Source organism: Lepisosteus oculatus, chromosome 20 (genome assembly GCF_040954835.1).
Source record: "Lepisosteus oculatus isolate fLepOcu1 chromosome 20, fLepOcu1.hap2, whole genome shotgun sequence".
Classification (NCBI taxonomy): Eukaryota; Metazoa; Chordata; class Actinopteri; order Semionotiformes; family Lepisosteidae; genus Lepisosteus; species Lepisosteus oculatus.
In genome coordinates this window covers 897,428-914,531 of record NC_090715.1, presented here as the reverse complement: position 1 = coordinate 914,531, position 17,104 = coordinate 897,428, and the positions used below count along the sequence as shown (strand labels likewise).

The 17,104-nt window shown below is 42.7% G+C and overlaps 3 protein-coding genes across 4 annotated transcripts; 2 read left to right on the top strand and 1 right to left on the bottom strand.

Moving 5' to 3' along the window:
- Positions 1 to 1,743: 1,743 nt before the first annotated feature.
- On the bottom strand, positions 1,744 to 6,825 carry nudt21 (nudix hydrolase 21). 2 transcript variants are annotated; one of them, XM_015368395.2, is made up of 7 exons: positions 6,493 to 6,825; positions 5,714 to 5,914; positions 5,125 to 5,188; positions 4,636 to 4,740; positions 3,768 to 3,843; positions 2,250 to 2,364; positions 1,744 to 1,967 (listed from the first exon to the last, which is right to left on the bottom strand). In XM_015368395.2, the coding sequence occupies exons 1-7, from the start codon at positions 6,609 to 6,611 to the stop codon at positions 1,946 to 1,948; spliced, it is 702 nt and encodes a 233-aa protein (XP_015223881.1). In that variant the 5' UTR covers positions 6,612 to 6,825; the 3' UTR covers positions 1,744 to 1,945. The 2 variants fall into 2 exon arrangements, with proteins under 2 accessions (XP_015223881.1, XP_006641491.1); XM_006641428.3 differs by having other exon boundaries at positions 4,636 to 4,725.
- A 1,905-nt stretch (positions 6,826 to 8,730) lies between these two features.
- Positions 8,731 to 10,146, top strand: gpr190b (G protein-coupled receptor 190b). The gene has a single exon (XM_006641508.3). The coding sequence runs from the start codon at positions 8,830 to 8,832 to the stop codon at positions 9,784 to 9,786; it is 957 nt and encodes a 318-aa protein (XP_006641571.2). The 5' UTR covers positions 8,731 to 8,829; the 3' UTR covers positions 9,787 to 10,146.
- A 2,763-nt stretch (positions 10,147 to 12,909) lies between these two features.
- Positions 12,910 to 16,515, top strand: LOC102692170 (leukotriene B4 receptor 1-like). Its single transcript, XM_015368444.2, has one exon. The coding sequence runs from the start codon at positions 13,019 to 13,021 to the stop codon at positions 14,048 to 14,050; it is 1,032 nt and encodes a 343-aa protein (XP_015223930.2). The 5' UTR covers positions 12,910 to 13,018; the 3' UTR covers positions 14,051 to 16,515.
- Positions 16,516 to 17,104: the final 589 nt, after the last annotated feature.

Below are 17,104 nucleotides of genomic sequence, written 5' to 3'. Positions count from 1 at the left end.
TTTCACCCTGCTCAGAGTCTTCTGCACGTCCTGCTCTGAGAGTTTCAGAACAAACTTGCCTTGCACACTTGGGGTCTTCTCAGCATTGCCCCTGTTCAGAGCATCAAAGCGGGCATAGAAATGGTTCAGCTCGTCAGGCAGGGATGTGTTGTTCGTGTCAATCTCCTGGCTGCAGCCCTTGTAGCCTGTGATTGACTGTAATCACTGCCACAGCCTCAGGGTGTCAGCGCACTGCGTTTCAAGCCGCACTCTGTAGCTCCGATTGGCGTGTTTTATGGCTTCTTCTAATGCATAATGTACAGCTCTTTGTCCCCCGATTTGAACGCGGTGGATCTATCTTTTATTTTATTGCGAATGTCGTTGTTGAACCACGGTTTCTGATTGGGAAATGACCTAATTTTCATTTCTGGTACACAAATGTCGGTGCAGTATTTAATATAGCTGGTGACCACGTCCGTATACTCATTTAAATCTGTGTCGGGAGCTCTGAATGCGTCCCAGTCTGTACTATCAAAGCAGTCTATTAACCTGCTTTTCGCCTCCTCAGACCAACAACGTACAGCTTTATAATTTTAGATGTGTTCAATTATAAATAATCCTACAAGCCTCAGTTATTAGACACGTGCAGCCTCTGCACACTACCATACTATTACTGATACTAAACATTTAATTTGATTAATCAGAATGGATAAAACATTTTATTTTTAATAAGGCTTTTATGGTGAGGTAAAGGTGTATTAAAATTGCTAACGATGTCACTGAAACTTCTCTCAAGCACGGTCACACTTTTAAACATACGACACCTTATGGGTCTATATACAGTACATAAAAAAATCAGTGATTTTCAGAAGACACGGTTATTTCACTTACATTTTCTTTAAAAAAAAACGTAATTTTACTGTAAAACCCTTGTTTATGTAAGGTGTTGGGCAATCAGTCAAAGCCTGGAATTTTTCAGTTTTCAGGAATTTTTCACAAGTCAGCATACGATGAAGCTTGAAGTGCAGACTTTAAAGGGTAGTTTCAGCTATTATCTCACATTTGTTTACCTGAATTAATATAGGGTAGTTCAGGATTAGAGATGATAATTAGATTTTGTGAAGACTTGACATCTGTTCAGACATTAGCTGTTCCTTTCTTCCATGTTTGGAATGCTCAAATACCACTGCCCACTTTTTTGTCTGCTGTCCGGTGCCTGAATTACAGCAAGGGTCCAAAATGAGCTAGTGTCACGATGACTAGGAATGAGTCAATCCTAAATTAACACTGTGCTGGTAGAAACAGAGCTCAAAGATGAACACCTGCCAAAGCTGATGGCTCTGGTGCCAACACAGGCAAATGTGGAAAACAGGCAGGTCTTGAACATCCGTATCTACCAGAATATTCATACCAAAATCCTTTAATAAATGTCAACAGTAGCTACGGCCACTGAAATAATTTCATATGTGAAAATATTTAGCAACTTAAAGTGCATCTAGAGTAACCAAAATAGCAGATACAATTTGAAACTGCCAACAAGGAAAGGCTATTTTATTACAAAAACACATGACATTCATGTGCAAAAATAGGATAGGTCAAGTTGACATCTTTAAACAATCCACTACTGTACACAGACTTGGGAGACATTTGTCAAAGAGCATAAAAAAGATTTTGGGTCACCAGGGAACAGTTTTAATGAAGTATAAAAGTGATAGCAACACTAAAAAAATAAATGTTTGAAAAGAAAAAAAATCTCCCACCTCATTTATAACAGTTGACATTTGCTTTAATCACGTCTATACTAATTCCTTAAAACAAGACACATCTCTTAACAGCTGTAACAAAACACTGGACAAAAAAGTCTGGCAAATCCACAGAGCCCTCTGCCGGGTCACTCTGCTCCTTCTGAGGCTGCGCTCACAGAGACAGCTCAATCCCTCGCTGGAGCTAGTGGACAGGAATCTCCTCAGTTATAAATAAAATTGAACCTGCAAGCAGAAATTAATCAACGTGAGAACCCACACACAGCCTCAAACATGCAGATGAGACAAAACATCAGCCCGACCTGCCACATTAAACCCACCAGGATCAAGTTGGAGCTAAACGTATATCAGGATATTAACAAAAAACAATTGTAAATACACCAAGAGCATCATCAAAGCAAAACTCAATGTGACACAGCATGTGTCTGAAGTGTGTGGACATGATTCCTGTCCGTAATGGACAAGACTTCGGCCGCACCTACTCCCCTCATAGAGCCCAGAACTCACCTGCTCAGAAGCTGTGGCAGGCTGGAGATGATGGGTCCGTAGCCGGGAGCATTATCGTACAGCTCAAACAGGGGAGCAGCCACTAGTTTGTAGTTCTTGGGCACGGCAAACAGGGCTGAAGCAAAATGTTTTTTTTTACTATAGACAACAGTTCAGTTCAATGCTTTATTCCCACAACTAATTGCATGGAATTTGGGTCAGTTATCTCATACAATTAAAGACATACAATACAAACATATACGGCATAGACCCAGTAACAGAATGCATCCACCCAATACATTCACACACCAGCAACAAATTAATAACAGTGAGACAGATAACAGTGGGGCCTGATGGAGTAACAATGAGATGTGCAAAATCTCAAAAGTTAAAGTGAAAAAGTAAAACCTTTGAACACTCATAATCAGTACTACATTTTGATCTCATTCCATTGCTTGAGTTTTATAGCTACAAGCAGATGCAAGATAATGCCAGAGAATCTTAGTGCTGCCTTTGACATGGTTGACCACTCTGTTCTGGAAACCAAGGTTGAGTTTGAGGTTGGCTTATGTGGAACCGTCCTTAACTTCATACTTAACTAATCGTTTTCATTATGTTTAAATATCTAATAATTGTACTGCTTCATCAATGTCGCCAGTTCAATTTGGGGTACCACAGGGATCAGTGCTGGGACCAATATTGTTCTCTCTCTACATGCTGCCGCTAGGTAGGATAAACGAAAACATAATATTAACTTTCATTCATATGGCTAATGACACTCGAATATACATTTCGTTTACACCTAACGACAACTCGTCTATTATCACTTTATAGTTAATTGCTTGGTTCTGTTTTTTGGAGGCAACAATATTGATAGGACTACTATAACTTCAGCACTTAATTCAGAGGATTTAAAATGTCCCTCAAAGACTCAGCATGCAACCTAGGCGTCATATTAGACACAAGATTCTCATTTAACTCTCATGTTAAATCAGTATCAAAAACATGCTTCCTACAGTTAAAAAATATTGAAAAGGGCAGATTCTCTCCACTCAAAGAAAGAGAAATTAATACATGCTCTTGTATACAGCAGGTTAGACTACTGCAATACCCTACTATCAGGGAGCACCCACCACTCTTTCAACACCTTACAGCTAATTCAGAATGCAGCAGCTAGAATTGTTACTAGGAGCAGAAAGTACAACCATATCCCTTATACTTAGCTCTTTTCATTGGCTTCCTGTTAGGTATTAATTTATTCCTTTTTTTAATTGTATAAGTATAAAGGGGTTGGGCACCCAGTTGACCTTGGATCCCTAGAGGTTCTTTTCTCCTAAGGACTTTTTGGTTCCTCTCCTCCATTGTCTTCTGGTCTTTCTGTTCTGTATTCACAACATGTATGGTCACGTGCTTTGTTAAGCGCACTGGGGCAACCTTGTTGTGAATAGCGCTATATAAAAATAAATTGAATTGAATCTGAGAATCTCAGCTCTGTAGCCAACATCCTCAGGTCAGGCAGCAGAAGAACAAATCTCTTACCCTTTTCTTGCAGCTGCACAAGGAACAGCTTCTTGTGCTCCTTGGGTTTGGTGATGTGAGCTGGAATATATGGATACTGCAAAGCAAAACCGAAAAGAGAATGTGAACAGACTACCTTAGTGTGGGAAGAGAAGCTGGTACAAGAGTTACAGCAACTCAGGGGAGTCAGCACACAACATATACATACACAGTGCTGTACAACACTTATAAAACATCTGTGCTTCCAGCAGTCTGTGATTGAATATGGATAGTAATAATCCTCACACAAGCCAGAAAAAAAACTAAATAAGAGACCGTAGTAAAACGTTACATGGAAAGTAGATCACTTTTTGTTTTCTTAATCCTTCCAGTATTCACAGTATTCTTGTATAGCTGGAAGTAGAAATAAGCTACTCAGCCATGCTACTGAAGCTGACACGCTGGTTTCTTTCGAGAAATGACTGGATGAGTTCTTCAGATCAATTATCTACAAACAACCAAACGAGTTTGTAGGGCCAAACAGGGGTCCTCTCACTTGTAGGGGCCATGCGGTGGCTTTGTGGCTCAGGATCTGCGCCTGTGGCTGGACGGTTGCCGGTTCGTATCCCGCAGCTGCCAGAGGAATCCTATGCCGTTAGGCCCCTGAGCAAGGCCCTTAACCCCAACTGCTACAGGGGTGGCGTATAAATGGCTGACGCTGTGCTCTGACCCCAAGCTTCTCTCCCTGTCTGTGTGTCTTATGGAGAGCAAGTTGAGGTATACAAAAAGTCAAATTCCTAATACAAGAAATTGTATATGGCCAATAAAGTGATCTTATCTTGTAACCTTCCCTATGTTCTCAGCTGTACTTTGTGTGCATGTGTGTAGGCACTTAAACTGAAGGACTAACCTGTGGAGGCTCAAAGTTGGGTCGCCACCAATTGCCTATGCAGTCATCAATCACCCAGTCCTGCTGGACTCCGTCCTGACGTCCCAGAATCTGGTGATTAAAAAACTTTTAAAAACTAATTGCATGTCGGCCAAAAAGCAGCAGCACAAGTCTTTTAATGAAACTGATGAAAAAACACAGTAAACACTCACACATCATAAAAAACTGAAAAGAAAGAATGGATTTCTCCATTTACACTGTGAGAAGACTCAGTGTGTGTAGTGCTACACAGCAGACAGAACATGGATGTCACAAAAGAAAACACAACCTGCTTATAAATCAGTGCTTAGCTATCACAGCCTCAGAAGCTAACCTAAATGAACTACCACAGATAATGGATTTTAAACATCAAGCAAAATAGTGTACTATGAGAATACCAATCAAACAGAAAGAAACCTGTGTAAAGAGATACATTTTTGATAGACAAGAAATTCTTTACTAAATCAATACCTCTGTCATAAGGCGCTTGAGTCCTTCCACTTCATCTTCCCCTGGGTTTAATTCTCCACCTGGTCTGAAAGACAAAACAACTCAATGAGCCGCAGTAAAAACAACACACACCTGCAGCCATTTCAGACATAAGAACTGCAAGCAGGAGTCAGTTGAGAGAAGCAGAAAATTCCATTTGAACACAAGCCAAGATAAAGACATCAGGACTCAAGAAAGGTTACAAACAAGGGGTCATGTGGTCCTGCTTGCTTGTGTGGCTGCTGATCAGATGGTCCTGGAGTGCACACGAGGAGCCGGCCTGAACCACCTAGCTTACTCCAACTACCAGCTCCTGCACTTGTCTCCTCCTTCATCCCACCTGACCCTGGTTTTCCTCTCATTAAGCTGTCAGTGATCCCTTGGGCTTAATTCTGTCAGCACCTTAGAGCAGTCTTAATTCTTCACTTCACCCAGAATGCCTTGTCCTGAGTTAACTAGCCACCTAGATAACCATGGCTTCCTCTCCTGGAGGTCGTCGTTCAGCGTTCCTACTCTCAAGCCTCATAGCCAGGAGGTCACACACGCCACCCCAGCCCTGCTGGATACTCACAGCTTGAAGAAGGTGGTGCCCAGCTGCAGCAGCAGCACATGCGGCAGCCTGTGCTCGTGCACGATCAGAACCCCCTCCACCGTCCGCCGCATCCCGATCTTCTCAAACTCCTCTCGCATCCGCTGGAACCGCGCCGCCACCGAGCTGTCCTTCTCGTACAGGGGCTCCTTCGTGCCAAAGGTGTAGTTGGTCAGCGGGTACCTGCAACAGAGAGACTCAGCGAATCAGCTCGGTGACAACACCCGCTGCAGGAGCCCAGAGAGGGAGCCCCATCCAAGGCTTCAGCCTGGTAGTGTACTGGTGCTGCACGACATTTTCAGCACAAGTGTTCCCTGTGACCCTATACTGGATAAAGAGTGAGAAAATGGGTGAACTGTAACATCATACTGGCAAATTTTCTTTGTTGACTGGCATTAAACTGGCCGCCCTTTAACGCACAAGACTCCTACAGCTTGAGAACTAATTTCCTCGTCCTGCAGCCTTAAGTCTTAAGTCTTTTTCGTCATTTACCACAGTAAAGGGGAACATTTTCAAAAGACACCAGCTGGCTCATCCATCATTTAGCCTGGCCACGCAAAGTCGTTTCATCTCAATACTGAGTTTCTACGCCATCGTTCAGACAGAAAGCAAGTTCAATTACAAACTTAAGTCGAGATCTTTACAGAAAACAGCATAGCCAAAAAAAAAAGAGACAAATTAAATACTATAAGATTTTTCGTTCAGCAATGCTGTGCAAGATCCGCGACAAACAACGATAAGGAAGTAGAAACAAGGCTCACAGGTTGATGGTGCGCTCCAGGGTGAGCGGCTTGGTCGGCTGCGGGATGTATTTGTTTCCGAACTGAGTGACTCCGCGGGGCCAGCCGGTCTGTGATCGGTTGGGAGGCACGACCGACATGATTCTCCTAAAGCCTGTTAATTCCCACAAAAAGCAAAACGGTGGTAAAAAAAAACACCGCGAAAAAATAAAGACTAAGGACCCTTTCTCTAAAGAACTCTGTAAATGTAAAACAAAAGAAAACAGAATTGCACCGAACAAATAAATTCCGGCCACAATCACACACACTCCCTCCACTATCCACAAACAACTACATCCGGGACAACAAAGAGGCCCGTTTCCGTTTTACGACAGACTCCGGCTTTGCGACAGAAGACGTCGCTGTATGGCTACCATTGTATGATAATTGAAATCAAAACAGAAACGTGCAGTAATGAATGTGATGTGCGTTCTAATAAGAATACCGCTGTTCGTTTGTTGAAGTTGAATTTGTAAAACCAGACAGGATTATTTGTATTTTCTAATGAAAGCATCTTTGAGAAGATTTACCTCTGTTAAGTAGCAGCAGTGGGTTCTAATGGGACAGTAGTGGTTAATTTAAATGACATTTTTATTGAACATGCTTTTTGGTAGATAGCTTTATCTTGACGTGATTGACTGTAAATGGCACCTTGAATGTGTTACTCTGGGATATGGGCACGGTATTTGTTTAGTGTTTAATGTGGCAACCCTCAATGGGGTGTTATTAGGGCAAGAAGATGCTGCAGAGAGCTGATGGTTCTTTGCCCAAGTTCTGATCAGTGATTTAAATAACATAATAATTATAATTCCTTACACATATTTAGAGCTTTTCTACACACTCAACTCAAAGTACTACACAGGTAATGGGGATCCCTTCCACCACTGCCAGTATGCAGCCCCACCTGGATGATGACAGCAGCCATAGTGCGCCAGAACGCTCACCACACATCAGCTATCAGTGAGGAGGAGAGCAGAGTAATGAAGCCAGTTCAGAGACGGGGATTATTAGGAGGCCATGATTGTTATGGGAAATTTGTCCAGGACGTTTGGTTAACACCCCTACTCTTTTCAAGAAACACACTGGGATTTTTAATAAATACAGAGAGTTATGACCTTGGTTTTACGTCTCATCCAAAGGACGGACCCTTTTTTTTACAAGAAAGACTGCAGGGTGACCACCTACTGGCCTTACTAACACCTCATACCTCAGGCTCATACTTGCTTAGTTTCAATGGCCTGTCAGTGATGAGTTGCAGGGTGATATGACTGCTGGCTGTATGTTATCCAGACCGCTATTCATCCACCACTTAAGGTTTCTAGTGAACAGTAACCAAGTGAACACAGACTGTAAGTGAATTAATTTGTCAAAATAAGCATTCCCCCTGTTTCCACCAGAGGAAATCTGGTGCCTGAGTTACAAGTGCTGTCACAACCCAAATGTCGCTGGCTGAAAATTATGCCTTTCTTTTAATGGGCACTGTTAAATAATTACATGCATACGATATTATCTTTCAAATTAAATGAAACATTTTAAAAAGAACAAAAATGTTGATTCCTGTAACATACTGTACTGTACTGAAATGTGAGACGTACACACACATTTCACTGGCCAGAGACAGCTTCTGCATGTCATGCTGGTGATTCTTATGAAGGGTGAAACATGGCTGTTGGAAGTGATATTATGCAAAGTGAAGTAGGAATTGAAGTCTGTTTAGTTGGTTCTGTTTGTTTAGTGCTATGAAATGGTGAGAAGCTCATTAATGTTAAATCCCAGACTTATATATGTCCATTTTCATCCATTAATTTTCAAGGACTATTCAGTCGAGTACTGTAACCTGGCAGACAATGGACACAAGGCAGAAAATACCTTGGACAGAGGTTGCCAATCCATCACAGGGCACTCCAACATGTATAAGGGGCAGGAAACCATTGTGAACACCACGCAGAAGGTGCCCCAGGCCAGATTCTATGTCTGTTATATGAACTATTTTATATTGTCACTGCTAATCTCTCAGTGTGTGCAATAAGGCTTGACTATATGTGGCAATTTCAGAAGCAAAGATATACTTCCCTTTTCAGATTCTGGGCATAAAAAATAATATTAAAAAATAATTATTGACTCTTCCTGGTCTCTGCTTTGGAATAGAAAAATTAGTTAGCTTAAAAATGTGAAATGAAATTTCAGTTTATTTTCAAAAATGTAAAGTTACCATGTTTATCTGTCTGAGCTGTTCCGGCTCCTCATTGCATAGAGGTTTTTGCCAACTTCCTCAGCCAGCTGACTGTCAGTGTCTCTCAGCACTCTGGTCTTCTCACAATGCAGCAGTCCAACAGCACAGCCTCTAATCACACCCAGGGAGCTGTGGCCCCCAGTGTTGTCCTGGGGCTCTGCGTGCTGGTGGGGGTCCCCGGCAATGCTGTGGTGATCTGGGCTTTGCTCACCAAGCTGAGGAGAGTCACCTTCACCGTGAAGCTCATGCTGAACCTGGCCATCACCGACCTCCTCACACTCATCACCCTGCCCTTCTGGATCTACGCCTTGCTGGCCACCTGGGTGTTTGGAAGCGGCCCATGCAAGTTCCTGTCCTATATCATCTACTGCAGCATGTACGCCAGCGTGCTCAGCGTCACCCTGATGAGTGTGCAGCGATTCATCATGGTTCTCTACCCTCAGGCCAAGCTGAGGCTGCGCCACAGGGGGGAGAACGCTGTGCTCCTGGGGATCTGGGCCCTCGCCAGCCTCTTCGCCAGCCCCATGATCAAAGTCCGGGACATGGTGGAGGACAGCGACTTGCAGAAGATGTGTTTGTCCAGGACATACAGCTCAGACAGCGAGAGAGTGGTGCTCCTGTTGCTGGAGACACTCCTGGGGTTCGTCATCCCTTATTCCATCCTGACCACCTCTTACATCTGCCTCACCAGGAGGGTGAAACAAACTACCTTCGCCAGCAGCACGAGGCTGGAGAAGGTGGCCACTCGGATCGTGGTGGCCTTCTTTGTCTTTTGGCTCCCCTGCCACGTTTTCAATGTGCTCAAAGTCTGCGCCATCCTCCTGAAGACTTCCAATATGGACGCATCTGCAAAGCTGGAGAGTGTGTGGGAGGCAGGCAACGATGTAGCAGGATCTCTGACGTTCCTCAACAGCTGCCTCAACCCGTTCCTGTACGCCTTTGCCTCACGTAGCCTCTGGAAAGACGCCCAGGAGAAGGGTGTGCTCACAGCGCTTTGTCTTTGCAATAGTGACCATTTCAGCCAACAAGATGAGATGACCTAGTACATCCAGGTGCTTCTCTGCAGTCTGTTTCTGATCCGCTTCCAAAATATTCAGAACTCAGATGCTGAAATGATTTGCATGGTGTTTTCACAAGAAAACAAAAGATATATAGAAATTGAAACAAACTACGCACTTTTACACCCCTCAACAAGGAAATTAGTATGCATTTTATGAAAACAATATACTCTGTGACATGGAATAAATTGAGCTAGAGCCCGCTGTACCCTGCAGGTGAGTCCATGCAGATTAAAATTGTTTTCATTTACATCAACAATAAGGGCTTCAGTTATTATACTAAGTGTTGTAGTTACTGGCTTGCATTGACTGTTTTTTTTTAGTTTGATGTTAAACCCTCAGTTGTAATGTGTCTCATTTGGAGGTTTAGTAAAACAAAGGTAGTAAATCTTTTGTGTATTTTAGATTTCATGATTACTTTTTATTGAAATAAATCTTAAGCTAAATCTTATGTTTAATAGAATAGAAACAATTGAAACAGGAAAGCTAACAGTAAAGTATATAATTCCAGTGTTAAATATTACTGCTCCATTAAAGAGAAATTAGTTATTTAAGTAGATTCTGGATAGATGGCACATTTAATTCTCTTACAACTTTGTCTTTCGCCTGATTTGCTGGCTGCCTGAGAGGTGCTGCTGTTAAACTCTGTGTGGATATCTCACCACACAACAGAGGGGTGAGACTGAGTGCCTGGAGCAGGTTGGTCTGTGTAGACACTTTTTTTGCTGCTATCTTTTGTCTTAACCACTGTTAGAAACTAGACCAGAAGTAAATGAATAGGGTTGATTGTGTTTTTTGTTTCCTGCATTTAGGCTTTGACTGATTTGGGTTGGATTGCTAACTGATTTCCAAAATCCTGTATTGTTGTCTTGAAAACAATTTGCATATCGTTTTATCTTTACATTTGCAAGTAACTGTAACCTGAGCAAAAGTGAATTAGATCTTTGTTGCTTTTTCCTCATATTTTTATCATGTGATTTTTTTACCTCCTTCAACAGATTACATTTTTTCCTCTTCCCTTTTTTTCTTTTTTGAAAATTATGGAAATCTGGACTACAAGTTTAACAATATTAGTGTTACTAACGATGGAAGAGGTTATTGTTTTTACTGCTGTTAGTTTCCTACCAGCCTAATACATTATGAACTGTCTGTTTAATGAGCGAAAGGAAAAAAATACAGCTATCAAAGATATTAGCATTTAAGATGAATGTCTTCCTGAATTGTATGTTCCACAGATGTACCCCATGAAGGAATAAAACATATACTGTATATATTTCTCCCTCTACATTACCTTTGCCTACTGCCTTGTCTCTCTCACACCTGAAGAAGGCTCCATGGCCGAATCTTTGTGTTCTCTCTCTTCTTTTTTTCAACATGGAATAAACCTATTACTTGTTCCTTTGCAGCCTATGCATGCTGACGCAGTTCCCCACCTGAACATATACAGTAAATACTTGGGGGAAGGCTGAATCTATCTATGAGTGAAAATATGCACATGGTTTAGGGTAAAATAGGATTTACAGCAGGCATGGTAGGAATCAAGTGCTAAAGACAGAAATTACAAAACGCACTGGACAGCCCATACCCACCCTCAAAAGAAAAAGAGCTGTTCTCTGACTGCTCGATAAGTAACCAAGGTCCACTCTCCGAGCCCAGCCTTCACCAGACACCCTGGGAATGATGAGACTAAGCCAGTGAATTATCACCACACCGTCTCACAGAGACCCAGGGAAAGATATTACACTGAAAACCACAACTGCACAGTCATGAAAAACAAACTTCAACTTGACTTCATCATGAAGCACTGAGAAAGTTAGTCACTGACAGAGCTGGGGTCATTAATCACCCTACTTCCCCAGGGGAGCAGAGGTTCCCACTGCCTTCATTCTAAACAGCCTCCCTGTACAAACTCAGTATCTTGAAGGGGTCTGTGCAGGGTATTACACTGTTTGCGCTGGAGCAGTAGCTGATTAAGATGAATGTTGGAGTTCACAGGGTTGCCTTTTCAGAACTGGCCTTCCTCCATCGTTTGAAGTTTTAAGATCATGCAGAGGTATCCAAATATTCCTGAAGTGTATTGAATAAATACACTGAAAACATGTGGAAAATAATAGCTTCATTAGCGCGGTGTCATTAGCACATCAAGCTTTTCATGTCTTATTACTTTCTGTTACTTTTAGAAATTTCACAGTGAGTCAGAACTAGTCACATTATACACCTGGCAACAAAACGGCAGGAGCATTTCTGAAACAATAAAAATGAATCTAACAATGTAAACAAACACCCAATATCAAGGTAGGTATACATTTTAATAGCCAGCACTACCTATCTGTTCTTATTGGTTTATGGAGGAGGGTCCTTTTACAGCAATCTTGAAATTCAAATGTGACATGTCTATATTTTGATGTGGTGAATTCAGCTAAGCTCAGAAAACTTGCTACAGTTGAACTGCCCTTTAATTTTTTGAAGTATAAACTCGAAATCCTGCCTTCTGCTCGACTGAACCATTTTTTGATTGTCCTGTATGAGCTTAATGTACATCTACAAAATGGCTGTAGTTGTTTATGCAGCTGTCTGTGCACATGTACAGTAGCTCTGCCTTAGTGTCTGTCTGTGCACTTGTACAGTAGCTCTGCCTTAGTGTCTGTCTGTGCATTGCCCTGCAGGGCTCAGCGGAGCTGAGGTTTCATCGCAATGAGCAGGAGGCTCACTGAGAGCAAAGGCAATATAAGAGGCTTGTGGCAGAAAACCCTTTAGATCACTTTTCCACTTCAGGAGAATTTTGGTTCTTCTAGACCTTTTATTCGTTCGTCTTACCTCTTTAGCCCTGATTTGTGGTCCCCAACAACTTCAGTAATCCAGTTCCTTTAAAAAAAAACATAATTATAGGAACCGATGGTTAATTTGCCATTAAAGAGAACAATGGCTTTCTTAACCATATGCAAAGCTTCTTCCTGGTAAGGCTTCATCGTCATACAGAGTGCTTCAACCAGGTAGGTTTCATTTGTACAATGAAAACAACTTCTGTACAATAGGCGTTCCTGTTCTTAATCAGCGCTCAGATTCCGGCTCCTCATTATGTAGAGGTTTTTGCCAGCTGTCAGTGTCTATCAGTTTATCTCTCTGAGCTGTCCCAGCTCCACATTGCATAGAGGTTTTTACCAACTTCCTCAGCCAGCTGACTGTCAGTGTCTCTCAGCACTCTGGTCTTCTCACAATGCAGCAGTCCAACAGCACAGCCTCTAATCACACCCGGGGAGCTGTGGCCCCCAGTGTTGTCCTGGGGCTCTGCGTGCTGGTGGGGGTCCCCAGCAATGCTGTGGTGATCTGGGCTTTGCTCACCAAGCTGAGGAGAGTCACCTTCACCGTGAAGCTCATGCTGAACCTGGCCATCACCGACCTCCTCACACTCATCACCCTGCCCTTTTGGATCTACGCCTTGCTGGCCACCTGGGTGTTTGGAAGCGGCCCATGCAAGTTCCTGTCCTATATCATCTACTGCAGCATGTACGCCAGCGTGCTCAGCGTCACCCTGATGAGTGTGCAGCGATCCATCATGGTGCTGTACCCTCAGGCCAAGCTGTGGCTGCGCCGCAGGGGGGAGAACGCTGTGCTCCTGGGGATCTGGGCCCTCGCCAGCCTCTTCGCCAGCCCCACAATCAAAGTCCGGGACGTGGTGGAGGACAGCAACTTGCAGAAGAAGTGTTTGCCCAGGACATACAGCTCAGACAGCGAGAGAGTGGTGCTCCTGTTGCTGGAGACACTCCTGGGGTTCGTCATCCCTTATTCCATCCTGACCACCTCTTACATCTGCCTCACCAGGAGGGTGAAGCAAACCACCTTCGCCAGCAGCATGAGGCTGGAGAAGCTGATAACATGGATTGTAATGATGTTCTTTGTCTTTTGGTTACCTTATCACATATTCAACCTGCTGTACGTCTACACTACTTTGAAGAAAGTGTCCACAGAGGGCACGTCCTTGGTGGGGAAAGTTTTGGAGGTGGGCACCAACATAGCCGGGTCTCTTGCTCTGGTCAACAGCTGCCTCAACCCGTTCCTCTACGCCTTCGCCACGCACAGCATCCGCAGGGACATCAGGTCCAGGAGGTTTTTGCAGCGCTTCAGGCTGGTCTGCAGTTCCAAAGGCGGGGACACCCTCACGCAGGACTCTCAGAATCGCGCCCAGGCGACAGGGCTCTGTGTGCAGGCCAGCTGCCAGCCTGAACAGGACTGCTGCGCTCCGAGGTGAAGCTCTTTTTGTTTCTGCATTAGCAGTTTCACAGGACTGGAGTGTGGCAGCTTAGACAGGGTGTTTATGCTAAATATTTAGCCATTTGTGTCTGTTGCCTGGCATGAGACAATGCTTAAAAGCTCTGAAAAGCTCTGTTTTGTGGCTTAAGGTGTAAATGGGGGAAGACAGGGGGTACAATCCGACACCTGCCCTGTCAGGGCACAAGGAAGAAGTATATCTGCTAATCCGGTGATTTACTCTGATACAACACAAGAAAATGAACAGGGGATTCAGAGAAAAGGCTTTTCATCAATATTTATTAGAGAATAACAGAAAATAATTATGTAAGCATTTGCTAAATTTAGAATTATTCTGTCACTGTTTTATATACAGTATTTATTTGATGGTGATAAGTATTTCAATGTCTAGTTTGAAATTAGATTCCAGTGCAATGTTTGCATGTGCAGTTTAAGTGCATTTTATTAAATCACTGAATTTTGCTTAATTATAATATCAGAGATTCTAATTTACTTAGTTTTTGATGCATTAAATGAAAATGTCAATATTAGTCTTTCAGCTGTGTTAGTGCACAGCTCGATATTGCCTTAAAGCAGTGGTTCTCAAACTGTGGTACGCGTACCGGCAGTGGTGCGTGGAGTGCCGCAAAGTGGTACGCCAAATGACCATGGAACTGTGTCGTGTGCGCTGAAAAATCGGGACGGGTTTTCATATTTTGTATTTTAATACGTGTCGAATACGCAGCCTACGTACTACGATACAGTGCGCGCTAATACTTTAGTGGACACAAGAGATACTCTGTAATTCTATACCACTCTATAGGAATGCGTGCTACGGATGCAAATAACCAATTGTATTTAAAAAAGCTACTGTATCTCCAGCAAATAGGGAGAAAGGAGAATGTGCGTGATTTTGGAACAATGCCAACGTTGTAAACACAGGAATGCATAGAAATACGTGCTACAAACGCAGGTAATCTTGTGAGCACACGAAAGCGTGATAACAGAAAAATATTTAAGAACTGTTCTAATTTGAGAAAAATACACCGAGCGTCTCTGTGTTTTGCTCCCATGCGCATGAAATAAAAACTTTAAATAAATACGGAAATAAAAACGGAAACACGGAAAAATACAAGTTTGCGGATTGCTAAAGCAGGTAGCTACAGTACACTATTTCTGAAGAACCTTATTTACCGTTGGCAAAAGAGCTGACACGTATTATGTATGGAGAAAAAGCTGCTAAACAGCTCGACCTGCTGCCCCCCTCCCCCTGAAAGACACGGTCATTCATAGAATTAGTGAAATGAAGAATTATATCAAAAGTACACTGAGTCTGTAGTCGATTTGGCCAATTTGCTCGTTTACGTTAGATACGAGTTTGAGGGCATGTCCCATGAAGACTTTCTGTTCTGTAAACCGCTACCAACAGGAACTACAGGAGAGCACATATTTCAGCTTCTGAATGAATTTATCGAAGAGAATGGCCTCGACTGGATAAAATGCGTCTGAGTTTGTACAGACGGTTTGTACAGAGCAATGACAAGCCGACATAACGGTGTAGTTGCACGAATTAGAGAGGTTGCTCCAGAAATTAATGTACGCATTACAACATCCACCGCGAGACCTTTGCCGTCAAGAAAATGCCTGACGATTTAAAATCTGTTAGACTCTGTTGTGAATTGTATCAAGGCTCGATAAATTAATTCACATCTGCTTTGCTCAACTAAACAGGCTCACCCCTCTCACTGAAATGGTGCTTTTTTATTAGTTGTTGTTAATGTTTTTTTTTCTGTAAAACACTTTGAGAAGCCACCTTTAAAGGCGCTATATCAAATTAAGTTTATTATTAGAATATTTATTATATGTATGTGTGAGTGTGTGTGCACACGCGCTCATGTTGGTCATTGAGAATTTCTGGGGTTCCTATGAGATGATGACTTGTAGGTGGTACTTGGATGCTTTGGTTGGATTAGGGGTGGTACTTGGTCCAAAAAGTTTGAGAACCACTGCCTTAAAGGATCTAATGGTCTGAAATTAATCAGCAAATGCAGTTCTTTGACTGTTGAGGGTTCTTAGAAATACATTTAAAAACAGTCGTGCTTGCACCATAGATATTCAACTATTACATTTCCTCTGCATGATGGTTTCAGCTGATTAAGGTGGTACAGCCTCACATCCCATAAGTGATACTAGAGCATTCTTATGCAACACGTATCAGCAGGTAAGTGCAGCAAACATATATCCGGCCTTCTTCTGTTCTGTTCTCTGTATGCACTTGGAGAATGACTGTGCAGCTTTAGTTTGACTGATAAAGATAAGACTGTGGAGAACTCCGTGCTGTAACATTATTTTGTGGTCATGATCTTTGCACTGATACATACTGTAAAAACTGTTTTTTAACTGGTGCTTTTTATCTTCACCAGAATACATTCATCCGTTGTAAATGATAAACATTTTTAATAGCAATAGCCAACATTTGTCTTTTATTATTGTTAAATAAAAGCCGTTGTTTTGAGTCATGATTTGAAAGTGCACAAGGAAGGTGACTCTCTGATAATCTTAGGGATAGAGTTCCAGAGCTTTGGGGCATAACAGGAGAAGCCCTGTTACCCATAGAGTGTAGATGGGCTTGGGGGACAGGACGGATAGGAGACCAGAATTAGAAGAGCGATGATAGTAGATCAGACAGGTACTGAGGTGGCAAGCTACAGTATGCAGAGCCTTACAGGTCAGAAGGAGGATTTTGAAGTCAACATGAAATTTGACAGGAAGCCAGTGCAAGGACTCCAGGATAGGAGTAATGTGAGGGACCGGAAGGACAGCAGGCAGGAAACTAGGGACAGGACAGAGATGGAGTGCCCTCTGGCTGCAGGGGATGTGACAAGAACAAAGAATTTATGTGCCTCTAATTATACCAGCCGCTCAGGTATATTGCTAGAAAATCGGGGGTTATGAATAAGTATTTCACTTATTAACTAAACCGCTCGGTCAATCCCTGATTTTCACCATTTTCAGAAACCCCCATTTGTAAGAATATTTTTCTAGCTTCTCTGGA

What these genes read in the sequence shown, in the direction of transcription:
- LOC102692170 (XM_015368444.2), top strand. Translation starts at nt 13,019, where the DNA reads ATGCAGCAGTCCAACAGCACAGCCTCTAATCACACCCGGGGAGCTGTG.
- nudt21 (XM_015368395.2), bottom strand. Translation starts at nt 6,611, where the DNA reads ATGTCGGTCGTGCCTCCCAACCGATCACAGACCGGCTGGCCCCGCGGA. An exon ending in TCAAGCGCCTTATGACAGAG is followed by an intron (nt 4,741 to 5,124) that starts GTATTGATTTAG and finishes AGTTTTTAAAAG; the next exon opens with TTTTTTAATCACCAGATTCT. An exon ending in TGTGCAGCTGCAAGAAAAGG is followed by an intron (nt 2,365 to 3,767) that starts GTAAGAGATTTG and finishes ATTTTGCTTCAG; the next exon opens with CCCTGTTTGCCGTGCCCAAG.
- gpr190b (XM_006641508.3), top strand. Translation starts at nt 8,830, where the DNA reads ATGCAGCAGTCCAACAGCACAGCCTCTAATCACACCCAGGGAGCTGTG.